This window comes from Plecotus auritus, assembly GCF_963455305.1.
Source record: "Plecotus auritus genome assembly, chromosome: 2".
Classification (NCBI taxonomy): domain Eukaryota; kingdom Metazoa; phylum Chordata; class Mammalia; order Chiroptera; family Vespertilionidae; genus Plecotus; species Plecotus auritus.
In genome coordinates this window covers 188,120,876-188,134,515 of record NC_137771.1, presented here as the reverse complement: position 1 = coordinate 188,134,515, position 13,640 = coordinate 188,120,876, and the positions used below count along the sequence as shown (strand labels likewise).

The 13,640-nt window shown below is 39.1% G+C and overlaps 1 protein-coding gene across 6 annotated transcripts in view; it reads left to right on the top strand.

The window, feature by feature from the left end:
• Window positions 1–13,640, top strand: part of FXR1 (FMR1 autosomal homolog 1) — a 73,847-nt gene that overhangs the window by 31,605 nt on the left and 28,602 nt on the right. For all 6 annotated transcript variants that reach the window (XM_080651696.1, XM_080651691.1, XM_080651695.1 and 3 more), the window contains exons 4-7: window positions 8,286–8,357; window positions 8,956–9,104; window positions 9,327–9,420; window positions 9,871–9,987. In XM_080651696.1, coding sequence (XP_080507822.1) covers window positions 8,286–8,357; window positions 8,956–9,104; window positions 9,327–9,420; window positions 9,871–9,987 — 432 coding nt within the window. The remainder of the gene's footprint in view (window positions 1–8,285; window positions 8,358–8,955; window positions 9,105–9,326; window positions 9,421–9,870; window positions 9,988–13,640) is intronic.

The following is a 13,640-nucleotide window of genomic DNA, read 5'->3' as shown; positions in this document are numbered from 1 at the left end:
TGATTGCCGAGTGTTTTATTTCAGTTTATTTTTTGTTTTCGTCTTAGTGAAATTTGCCCCTTATAGTGTGAGAGTCTGTCTGTACCTGAAATTAAGATGTTGTTGTCATTTTTTCACTTGAAAGTTTTGAAAATTTACATGAGAAAGAAGCTTAAACTTATTCTTGACACCTTCCCCCCACCCGCCACCCCCCTTTGGTCACTAGTACTTAGGAATCTCTCCATATGACCTGGAATGTTTAGGAATTATGGTTGTTAGACTTTATATTTTGAACCAAATAACTTTTTGAAAGCCCCCCCCCATACCCTTTAAATTTAAAATAATAAAAGATTGATGTAATAAAATAGTAGAGAATTAACATAAAATGGGAATTTTCCCTCTTAGTGTGGTTGTGTAAGTGTGCTTGTTGCCCACCCCAGTTTTAATCTCATTTACCAGAGTTGAGTGTCTCTTCAGATTTTTTTTTTACATTTATAAAGAATATGTGTGTTCGTTACAAAAACTGAGACTACATTATATATTTGTGACTTTTGTTTTCAGTTAATTAGGATACTGTAAACATTTTCATGTCTGAACATACAGATTACGTCACTTTTTCTAAGCATTTTAAATATTCCTTAGTTCTAGAAGACATTGAAATTAACAAAATTTTTTGCTATAACAAAAAAACTAGAATTAGTTAATGGTCTCTTATATAAACATCTTCTGGTAATACAGTTCTAAGTGGTTCAGTTGCTGAATCAAAAGGCATGTTTAAAATTTTGATAGTATCAAAATGTATCATTTTGTCTTCTAAAAATGCTTTTTTGAATTACCACTTCATAACACCTGAAGGTGTTTGTTTCCTCATTGATTGACTGGCTGGATTATTATTAATCTGTAAAGTTTTAAAAACCCAATAGAAGGAAGCTTATGTCTGCTCATTCTTCATTTCCTTGATTATGGAGTGGTTTTTAAATTAGCTTATTGGCTGTTGACCTTTTGTTCTGTGACTTGTCTTTATTTTTTGTTATAATCAGGCAGGCAGGCGAGTGTTTAGGGATGATCAGGCAGGTAGGCAGAGGCGGTTAGGGGTGATCAGGCAGGCAGGCGAGCAGTTTGGAGCGATCAGGCAGGCAGGTGAGCAGTTCGGAGCGATCAGGCAGGCAGGCGAGAAGTTAGGGGCATCAGGCAGGCAGCAGGCAAGTGGTTAGGGGCGATCAGGCAGGCAGGCAAGCAAGCGATTAGGAGCCAGCGATCCCAGATAGGGAGAGGGATATCCAACAGCTGGACATCCCCAGAGGGGTCCCCAATTGTGAGAGGGTGCAGGCCAGGCTGATGGACCTCCCCCCCCCCCCTGCTACCCCCATGCACGAATTTCGTGCGTTAGGACTCTAGTATGATTTATAGTAGAAAGTTGGTTTTGAAAGGTCTAAAATTGAAAGATTTATTTTGTAACCTAATTAGTGGCTTTTATTTAACTTTAAAAAGTGGTGGCATAGCCTGGCCAGCATAGCTCAGTGGTTGAGCATCGACCTGTGAACCAGAAGGTCTGGGTTTGATTTCTGGTCAGGGCCAGTGCCAGGGTTTCGGGCTCAATCCCCAGTGGGGGATGTGCAGGAGGCAGCCGATCAATGATTCTCTATCATCATTGATGTTTCTGTCTCTCCCCCTCTTCCTTCCTCTCTGAAATCAATAAAAATATATTTTTTTAAAAAAGTGGTGGCATATATTTTTAAATATAATTAAAATTTTTGGTAAGTATTTGCTTAATGGTTTTCGTTACTAAAGATTGCTAAGAAAATGCTCAGCTTTAAAAAGTTGGATGTAAAGGGAAAATGAAGAGTATCTTAGATTCTCATAAGCTGGTTATCTATATCATAAAAAGCCTGTGGTCATGACACTGTGACGGTGTCACGACCAACTACCAGACTCACCAGGAGGTGCATTGATGGGTTCTGCAGCGGCTGCGGCATGCGGGACCTCTGGGTCCCGCGGGATGCAGGACTTCTGGAGTGTCGTGGGGCACTGGCAGTGTCTGAGGAGCGTCTCGGGCTGCCGGCAGCATCCGCACAGCGTGTGAGGTTTCGCGGGGTGGCGGACATGGCCTTGATGGCAGGTTAGGCCTAGGGTACCCTACACGTGCACAATTTAATTGTGTGCTGGGCCTCTAGTATAATATCATAATGTTCTGGGATATTGATTGCACATGAAGTGAAGTCAATAGATACTTGCATTGTTTAGCAAATTAGTACACACTACATAGAAAACCTTACATCTCAAGCTAATGTATAATTTAACACGGGCTTTCAAAATTTTCTTACTGGATTTTATTATTTTGTAATAAAAGTTTATTTTTGAAGTTTTCTGGTTGAAATAAGAATTGGCAAGTTTTGTTTCTTACCTTACAATTTTTTTTTTTTAAATATATTTTATTGATATTTTACAGAGAGGAAGGGAGAGGGATAGAGAGTTAGAAACATCGATGAGAGAGAAACATCGATCAGCTGCCTCCTGCACACCTCCTACTGGAGATGTGCCCGCAACCAAGGTACATGCCCTTGACCAGAATCGAACCCGGGACCCTTCAGTCCGCAGGCCGACGCTCTATCCACTGAGCCAAACCGGTTTTGGCCTTACAATTTCTTAATCCAATATTTGATTTATACAAAAGTTAAGTGTATGTGTATTGTTAACATACTACCTTTAAAAATGTTTTCTATTTGATTCTTGCGACCAATCTGAAAATTTCAGCTGTCTGTATTTAGTCTTTCTCATAATACCAAGTCCGTTGTTAGTCTTAGTGCTTGGGAAATGTTCAAACATTAAAATAAGAGGTGAACATATTTTTATTATATCTTTGTCTTGGAAAATGGCGTTTTTTTTTAAGACATATGAAACCCACTTGTTAGAGTAACAGTCACAAATAATGAATGAGATAATATTGTACAGGTAAATTAGTGTGTTCTAGATGTTAAGCTTGCTTTTTCTAATTTTTTTCCTTCCTAGATTGTAATGAGATGAAATGGTGAATACAAGGGAACGATAAATGTTTCTCGTATAGTTGTAAAATGGGTCATTATGATTAAACTAGGGGCCTTGTGCAGGAATTCGTGCACCTTTAAAGGAACTGTGGGGTGCGAGGCTGTGGTAGGCACAGGGGCGGGTTTGGCCCATTCTCCGTGACCCTGCCTGGCTCCTCCCACCGTGTCCCCGGTCCCCTGTCTGCTGGCAGCCTCTCTCCCACCACCGCCATTCCCACATGCTGTCGGCGCCAGCCCCGCTCATAACCCGCTGACAGCATGGAGTGATTGGGGCTGGCGCCAGCAGCGGGTGCAAGTGGTGGCTACTGCCCCGATTGCCCCTCAGGAGCAGGGGGAGGTGGAGAAGCCCTCAGGTGCGCTCGCACCAGCTGATGGTGCTCAGTGATCGGGACCGGTGCCAGGCACTGGCAGCGGGTGCGAGCGGCAGCTCTGGTGCTGGCTGCGGGTGCGAGCGGGACCGGCACTGGCAGTGGGTGCGAGCGGGACCGGCACTGGCGCAAGTGCCAGGCTGGACCGCGGCGCGTGGGAGCAAAGAAATTTCAGTAACCACCAGAAGCTTGCCCCAATAACAGCGACCAGCTCCCCACCTTGGTCTGGCGCCCCCGCTCACCTGCTCCACCATCCTGCCACGGCCAATGCTCACCATGTTCCACACACGCCCCCTTGTGGTCAGCACACATCATAGCGACCGATTATTTGGTTGGTCCACCATTCGGTCTCTTTGCATATTAGCCTTTTATTATACAGGATTATTATATAGGATAATCAGTTTAGTACTTAACATTAGGAATTTTCTTTATAGTTCGGTGAAAACTGGTAAAAAATTTTCTACCTCTAGTGTTTATTATCTCTGTTTGGTTGAGACTTTCAAAGGCATAGTTGAAAATTATTAACTTAAAATGAAAAGTTAGCAACATCAGCCTAGAATTCCATTTTAAATCACAATTTGGTGTGTGTTAGATACAGTTTGGAAACCATTTTATAATAGGGTTTGACTTGGAGTCATTTGTTAGAAAGAATCCTTAAATGGGCTTTTGGAATTTGATTCTTCATTTTCCATCTTTCACTTCAACCTTTAATCTGAGTACTATTATGTTTTTAGGTCTCCCATGGGCACTCCTTAGTTTCCTGCTTTTTTGAGCCTTTTTTTTATTTTTTATTTTATTTTTTTTTTATTTGAAGAAATTTAGTGTTAAAAGCAAGGAGTAGCCGTAGCTTTAGAGTGTGAATTGCTCCCTTGAAACAGTTTGGAGATTTAAGTGAAATCTGAAGAAGGAGAATTTCTATGAGGTGCTCTTATTCCAATGACATAGTTGTAAATAAATTTAGTAATCGACATTTGGAACATAGTACACTAGGGTACAGTTTTAATTCTGGGTTATTAAAGTGATTTTTTTTCCCCATTGTATGAGATACAGTACATCTTATCAAGGATGTGATTTGACCCACAGCACTCAAGTGGAGCCAGACTCATTGCTGGCTTTGTGACAGTGGCCTTGTCTTTCAGGGATAAAGTTATTAATGAGATTTACAGAGATGGATGTAAGTGTAAAATGGGATACAGCATTTCATTGTTCAATGAGAAGTAAAGCCTCAAAGCAGTCCAAAATGGTTTATTCTCTGTTTTAGTAGGTAAGCTTACATATAGCAAGCCAGATTCCTAGAAGGTTATAATCACTTTGGTAAAAATTGAAATAAAATAATGGCAGTTTTAAGACCCGTTTTTTACAGCACTTGAGCTTGAGGCATCCATTCACTATAGATCACTAAAAGATACTTCATCTAGCTGAACTGTCTTCCTGAGATAGTGCTTGGAATTGGTAAGAATTTTCTGTTTTTAGTATTTTCTTTTTGTTTTTAATACTCAGTATGCGAGGGAAAATAGTTATCATTTATCATTTGGAGCCAATAATCCATATTTACTGGTTTTAAAAATATTTTAAGTCATTTTACATAAATTTTTTCAGAAGTAAAAATGAAAGGATGGCAGTAGTCAACATTTAAGATAACTTGGTAAGCATTTAAACATAGCAAATCCAACTTTATATTCCACATTTTCTTGGTTTTGATAATACATAGTCCTAAAATGAGTAAAGTTCCCGAAATATTTCTGCTCATCAGCTATTATACATAAACCCAAAACATTATATAAATACTGATAGCAAATTTAAAATGCATTTCTAATAAAATTTAGTTTATTTCTTCTGGTTCATTTGGCACATGAATTATCAGGATGTAATACTTTAAGAATATTTGGAACTGTTGGTGGCTTCTAATTTTATTGAACAAAGCATAGTCATCTTTGTGCTATAATTACACATTTTAAAAAATTGCACTATTTTCATATTTAACCAATTGGGTTGACTAATCCACTGAATATTTTGCATTTTTTCATCATCTGTTTCTTTCTAGTCATTTTTGTATATACATCTACCTGTGGCATTTGGCCACTTACTGACTGAATCAAGTATATTTTATTGTGCAGACAAAAAAGATGAAACAATACTGTTAGGTGTCCTTGTAGAAAAACAAGAATGGTTCAGCTGCTTGTTGCAGGATTTTGTATAATGGAGTCCCAGTTGAATGATTAACTGGGTGAGAATACTAAATTTCCGTTCTCCTTAGAAATGTATTGTTTGGGGAATATTGATTTAGGATATTGTCATTTGAAGACTTCATAGTCTGAGTTTCTACTTAGGAGATAAATTCATATTGATCATTAGAATTTGGAGTGCTATTGGCTCTTTACATCAGTCTTATTCCTCTAATAATTGTGAAAGTCCTCTGTAAAGTTTTTTCTCTTTGTAATTATAGTTTGAAAATAATAATTATGAATTCTTAACTGTTCAGCAATATCCAAAAGAAGACTATAAGAATGGTGTTTCTAGTCTTTATTTTCCTGAAAGATAATGCAATAAACTAGAGGGTGATACAGTAGTAATGATATATTTCATTGTTATATCCTTCCAAGTAATACCATAATTTTTCTGTTTTCTTTATATTTTAAAAAAACCATAGTTGGAAATAATTGAATGATGATGAAATAGCAAATTGTTTCAAGATAGAGGAAAAATATGATCACTAGATTCCACCTTAGATATATAAAAGGGGCCACAGGATTCATATACTAATTTCAAGATAGAGTAATTTTTATTCTGTTTTTAAAAAGTTCTTATTTTTTTTTGGAAGACCAATGAGAAAGGATAAAAGTCATAAAGTAGTTAGATTTGCTCATTAAAGAAATGCAAAAGCTAAAATTGAGTCCCCTGGAGCCTAATTGGTACAAAGGCTTTTTTTTTTTCCTTAAAGTTTTTTTCTAATTCTAATGTATACAATAAAGTTGATCATAAGGTTTTGGCTTACTCATTTACAGGTTCGATTTTCCATTGCTTCCAAAATCATTCAGATTATCTTGAGAGAAGCTTCAAGCTTTTCAAAACTATTTATGTATCAATAGTATGCATTTATCTCACAGATAGCTGTTAATACATATTGATAGATTTCTCTAGCCACCTCTGTAGGAGTAACCTTAGTTTAGTCTTCTCTTCTCAGCCCCCCAGTTTTCCATGTATTGAAAATACATTTAAAAAGCTGCAGTATTGCCCTAGCTGGTTTGGCTCAGTGGATAGAGTATCAGGCTTCGATTCAGATCAAGGGCATGTACCTTGGTTGCAGGCTTGATCCCCGAGCCCTCGGTGTGTGTGAGAGACAACCAATGGATGTATCTCACATTGATGTGATATTTCTCTCCTTCTGTCTCTCTCTCAAAATCATTGGGAAGTGGGGGGTCAATTGGGGGGAAAGGAGAAATATGTAAAACTTTAGACAATTAAATAAAAAACACCTCCACAAAAAAAAAAAATCAATGGGAAAATATCTTTGGGTGAGGCTTAGCAAGATAAAAATAAAATAAAAAGTTGCTGTATCATCTATATCTATAAAAGCCTAAGTGACCGCTGAAACCGGTTTGGCTCGGTGGATAGAGCGTCAGCCTGCGGACTGAAGGGTCCCAGGTTCGATTCCGGTCAAGGGCACGTACCTTGGTTGCGGGCACATCCCCAGTAGGAGGTGTGCAGGAGGCAGCTGATCGATGTTTCTCTCTCATCGATGTTTCTAGCTCTCTATCTCTCTCCCTTCCTCTCTGTAAAAAATCAATAAAGTATAAAAAAAAAAAAGCCTAAGTGACCGAATGACCGGTGGACCGGTTGCTATGATGCACACTGACCACCAAGGGATGGACACTCAATGCAGGAGTTGCCCCCTGGTGGTCAGTGCTCTCCCACAGCCAACCTCCCCCCATGGGCCATCCTCCTGCGGCCCCTCCCCCTACCTGGCCAGGCTGAGGGACCCCACCTATGCACAAATTTGTGCACCAGGCCTCTAGTAAGACATGACTACAATCCCTGATGGAAACTTTTAAAATGTATAATGTTAAAAAATACCTGGTAATTACAGATACAGAACATATACACTTTTTTTTTTTTTAGATAGGTGTTGTAATATATTTATGTACTCTGCTAGATGTATTCATATGTGTAATTTTTTTATTCACCTAACGATTTAGTTCATGTGATCTAGGTTCCTCAGCAAGGGATCTAAATGTCATATCCTTGAAGGAATTTTAAAGTTTAGAAACTTTTTTTAAATGTGTTTTTATTGATTTTTTTTTTTTTAAGAGAGGAAGGGAGATGGATAGAGAGATAGAAACATTGATGCCTGCAACCTGGGCATGTGCCCTGACTGGGAATTGAATTGATGACCTCTTGATTTCTGGGTTGATGCTCAACCGCTGAGCCGCACAGGCTAGGCTATGGTTTTTCACTTCTGAAAATAATTATTAATTTGAGCATTTTATACTGACATCAGATTTATAATACACCTCAATAAGTTCTAGCTTATCCTTCTGCTACTTGAACCATCAAAATGCAATGTTTGAAGATGAATAATGGTAACAGAAACTGTTGTTTTACACTGTGTAAAACTACCTTGTAAGAAGCATTTAATATTTGTTTAGTAAACCCTCATGAATTTGAATTTGATTTTCAAGGGGCTAAATTGCCAAGAAAAGTTGTTTTATTTTTTCAGCAGTAAAATTTAGGTTTACGTAAGTCTTTATTAAACTGTTTAGTATACCAGTTTCAATACAATAGTATTTTTGATTCTTAAGTTTAAAGGGACTCGGTGTTTATAATAAGTTATTATTTAAAATACTGGAAATCTTTTAGGATCAATGGTTGAGGGCATTTTTTTTTTCCTTCTCAGGTATATTCAAGAGCAAATGACCAAGAACCTTGTGGATGGTGGTTGGCTAAAGTTCGAATGATGAAAGGAGAAGTAAGTGATGTTAACTCTTGGTTCCTATAAATGTTACTCCAACTTCATTGTGTTTTTAAAAGCCTACTTTAGAAATAATTGGTCACACATTTTAAATATTCATCACCATTAATTTCTGTTTGTATTCTGAATTTGCAAACACCAAGGCTGCTCTCCAGAAGTACACCCTAAGCAAGTGAGGACTACCAAGGTTCTTGCTTGTGAAAACCTGTAATCTACTTTAGGCAAATCAATTTGATGTAACTAAGCCAGGGGTGGGCAAACTTTTTGACTCGAGGGCCACAATGGGTTCTTAAACTGGACCGGAGGGCCGGAACAAAAGCATGGATGGAGTGTTTGTGTGAACTAATATAAATTCAAAGTAAACATTATTACATAAAAGGGTACGGTCTTTCGGCTCCGCGGGCCGGATAGAACAGCCGAACGGGCTGGATCTGGCCCGAGGGCCGTAGTTTGCCCAGGGCTGAACTAAGCTGTTCTTAGTATTTGTGCCACAAGGGGGCGGGTCTACTGTTTAAACTGAGCAAGGTAATTAGAACTTCATTTAAAGCTTAGTTTTGTTCAGATGGGATTTTTAAAGTATTTTGATGTCTTTTAGTTTTATGTCATTGAATATGCTGCTTGCGATGCCACTTACAATGAAATAGTCACATTTGAACGACTTCGGCCTGTCAATCAAAATAAAACTGTCAAAAAAAATACCTTCTTTAAATGCACAGTGGATGTTCCCGAAGATTTGAGAGAGGCGTGAGTAATTTTGTTTACTATTACTTTGTGAATTAGGAATTTTTAAGTGCTACAAAATTCTTTTTTCCCCAAATACCCAATCAAAAACTTCTGATAGAACATCTTTTTAATGAATAAAAGTTTTAATGGGTGGTGGTAAAATGAGATACTGGGTTTGTATTTTATTTGCCTCTAAATTTAATCTATTATTTAGGTCTTACACATGAATTAATTTCTCCATAGGTGTGCTAATGAAAATGCACATAAAGATTTTAAGAAAGCAGTAGGAGCATGCAGGATTTTTTACCATCCAGAAACCACACAGCTAATGATACTGGTAAGATAACTCCAGAGTTTAGGTAGTTAATAGATATTGCAGGAATTTTGTAATTAAATGTTCAAAAAAAAAAAAATAAAAGCTAACTTGGTGTATAGTGAATTTGTTAATACAGTGTGGGAGAAAAAATTTTTTGTAGTCATAGAATGTTAAATTTTTATCTTTTCTGAAGTAAGGAGGAAAAGTTTTCATGTGACATTCTTAACATCAGACAATTAATTCTTAATGTATGGTGTGTTGGAACCTCTCACCCCCATCATAATGTGAATAGCAGAATTAAGTAACATGGGAATTCAGGAAGGAAAGTACGGTTACTCTGGGAAGAGGGGTGAATGTTAGGTGAGTAGAGAAGTGTAGTTGATGAGAATCATGGAAGACTTTATTATGAACGTCCTGTTTGTATTATCTTGAAAAGTGATTGTTTTGAGTTATTAACTTGTTTGTTTATAGTCTGCCAGTGAAGCAACTGTGAAGAGAGTAAATATTTTAAGTGACATGCATTTGCGAAGTATTCGTACGAAGTTGATGCTTATGTCCAGAAATGAAGAGGCCACTAAGCATTTAGAAGTAAGTGAATTTATTCATAAAAGGTATGTTGTGTGTCCCAGTTTCATTAGTATATACAAGCTCCCTGGCTCAAAATCACTTACTTGACTGTTAGGTAAGGTAACTTGGGACCTATTTTGTGGCTAATACCTAGAGTCATTGTGTCCTTGAGGAATTGCTAATTTTTATTTACTCTGTTCTTAACTTTTTTTTTTTTACTTCCCTGTCAGTCACAACACACTTCCATTAGTAACTAGATTATTATAACCGCTAGAGGCCCTCGGCCCAGCCTGTGCCCTCTCCCAGTCCGGGAGCCCTGGGGGGATGTCTGACTGACGGCCATCAGTTGGACATGCTTAGCACTGCCGCGGAGGTGGGAGAGGCACCAGCCAGCTGTGAGCCTGGCTTCTGGCTGAGCGGCACTCCCCCTGTGGGAGTGCATTGACCACCAAGGGGCAGCTCCTGTGTTGGAGTGTCTGCCCTCTGGTGGTCAGTGCGCATCATAGCAACCTGTCATTCTCCCATTTGTTTGGTTTGCATATTAGCATTTTATTATATAGGACTAGTGGCCTGGTGCATGAAATTCGTGCACATTAAAAGGGAATTAATTAGAGGAAATATTTTAGTATTGCTATTTGCCCTTTATAATAGAAGTGTGAGAGATGAAATTAGTAAAATGTATATGAAAATAATATATAAATTCATTAATAAACAGTAACAAAAAAGATATAACAGAGGCATAATATAAAAACAACCAAAACATGATATAAAAACAACAGTGATGCAAACAATGACTGATAAAGTGATTAAACTTATTCCAATATCTTCCTGTACACCACATTAAGAGTGAAAACACTTTCAGAGTGCTTGACTAATTTCCCTTGTGATGAAGTATTTAGAACTTTAACTTTAATGTCACTTGCTTTTCGAACTTGAGAGAAAGCAACATATAACTGACCATGTGCGAAAATGGGTTCAGGTAGGAATATTCCTCCTCTGTCTAGAGTTTGTCCTTGTGATTTATTAATAGTCATCGCAAATGCTGGCATCACGGGAAACTGTCATCAAATCAATTTAAATGGGAGGCCAGTGTCAGATGGGGACAAATCAATTCTTGGAATCAGAACAACCTCTCCTTCTGCAGATCCTGTTAATACTTCAGCTTCGATAATGTTAGGTCATAATCTTTTGATAATAAATCTGGTACCATTACAAAGAACCCATTTACTCTTAAGATTTCTCAATAGCATGATGATTGCATCCACTTTCAATTTTAATTTATGACACGGCATTCCCGAAGGGGTAATACTGTTAAGAAATTCGATGGCAAAATTTTCCTTTCCAGCATCACCTGTTGAGTCTATGGAATCATCACTCAAATATGTGTGAAAATCTCCATCGAGTATATCCAAAATTTCTTCATTTAATTTTTGAATGTGCTCATTTTTTGGACAAAGAATCTCATGTTTAGATATATTTTTAATAATATCTATATACTATTTCCAAAGGTAGCTTCACTAATAGATCCATTACAAATCATTTCACAGGGGATTTCAATAATATCCATTCCTAAATGAAAACTGCTATCAGGTTTGCCATCTCCAAGTTTTACTAACCATTCACTATAAGCAGAATCCTGATCTCATATTTGTTGTAAGAGACAACTTTCTGAAGCATACCCAAACAGTACAGTACTTTAAACTCATTTGTACTATGGCCGATCGCATAGCATGCGGTATAATACTGAGACATTGTCGAAAATCCCCTCCAAGAAGGAGAACTTTCCCACCAAATACAACAAACATATTCATAATTTCTCTTAGTAATCTGTCTATGGCATTTATAGCATGACTGGATGCCATGGTGCATTCATCAATAATGAGAAGTTGGGCCTTTTTAATAGTTTTAGCAACTTCACTACAGAGTCTAGAAATTGCAGTTTCATTTAATGGAATTGGTAATTTATATTGGGAATTAAAGGTTCTTCCACCGAGAAGTAAATTTGCAGCAATTCTTTTTTTTTTTTTTTTTAATATATTTTATTGATTTTTTTACAGAGAGGAAGGAAGAGGGATAGATAGTTAGAAACATCCATGAGAGAGAAACATCAATCAGCTGCCTCCTGCACACCTCCTACTGGGGATGTGCCCACAACCAAGGTACATGCCCTTGACTAGAATCGAACCTGGGACCTTTCTGTCCGCAGGCCAACGCTCTATCCACTGAGCCAAACCGGTAAGGGCTGCAGCAATTCTTGTAGACGCTGTGGGTAAAACAGTACCACCATGACCTTTAATATAATGTATTAAAACTTTATACAGAAGTGGGGAGCAGCTACCGTGTTTGGACAGGTTCAAACCTTGGACTGATGAGAGGGCACAGTCCTCTCATTGCCACGTGCAAGTCCCAGCTTGGAGAGCAGGGCCCTCCCAGCACAATTACAGCTAAGAGCTATGGTTGTGGGCTTGAACCTATGGTCCGAACACATGCCTAAGTGATGTGGGCTTGATAGAGTTCAGATGCATGTAGTTGAGTAGGGTTGAAACCCACGAGAATGTTGTAAACATCTTGATCACGCCCTTACTTTGCCTGGTGGCATCTGCTATAAAATAAAGACACGGCTTGTGGACGCGGTCATTGTCTCTCAGAGAAGCAGCGTCCTACCGAGACCCAGCTTTCATTCTCTTGTCTGTCTTTTCTAAGCCTTTCACCACCCCCACTCAGGGTCATCCTTGGCCGTGCCGGCACGGCACATACAGGTATGCAGGTGAATAGGATTCCTAGCTGGCAGGCCCCTGACAGCAAGCTGGTCACCTGTCGATTCCGTGAGGAATGGGGCTCCCTCCTCCCTCCTGTCAGGGTCCAGGGTGCAGGTGAATGGGGTTCCTGGCTGGCAGGCCACTGACAGCAAGCTATCCAACAGTGGATTCTGTGAGGAATGGAGCTCCCTCCTCCTCCTGTCAGGGTCTGGTTTGAAGACCGGCCACGCTCCCTGTTGGGCCAGACCCAGAGTTCTACCACGCTGTGGCCTCCGCCTTGGCAACCCGGGACTGAGGGACTGACTGCCGGGACTGAGGGACTGACTGCCGCTGGGCACTCCTGGCCCTCTGAGGGTGGGTTCTTCTCTCAGGCCTCGAGGGAAACAGCTCCGGGAGGGTGCAGCCATTGCCATGGCGACCCAGGACCCAGTGCCTCCATGCTCCGAGGACTGGTTCCTGCCTCAAACCTCGCCCTCAGCGGGAACAGCTCGGGGAGGGCGAAGCCATTGCCAAGGCGACCCCTGCAGGACTGACTTCCTTCCGGTTGGTCGAACTTTTGCCGTGATGGTGTTACACCCATGGGTTTTTATATAAATAGATAGGATTCTTGTGTAAGAGAAGAGTAGGACACACGGCATATAATTTTTAAAAGAGCATATCATTGCTTTTCTATCCTGTCCTAAAATACTCCTGTTCATCACTGGGAAACTTGCAAATACACACTGTCTAGAAATATTGAGACAACTTTATCTTTAAGACAACTTTGAATGCCCTTATAAATTTAAAAGTTACAAATAGGATATGGGGATGAGTTTGAAACATAAATCATCTGAATTAGAGAACTGCTTGTATCAATTATTCTGGAAAATTGTTTTAGAATTACTCTTTTCTGTGGCCATGACTAAGTAGACTCAT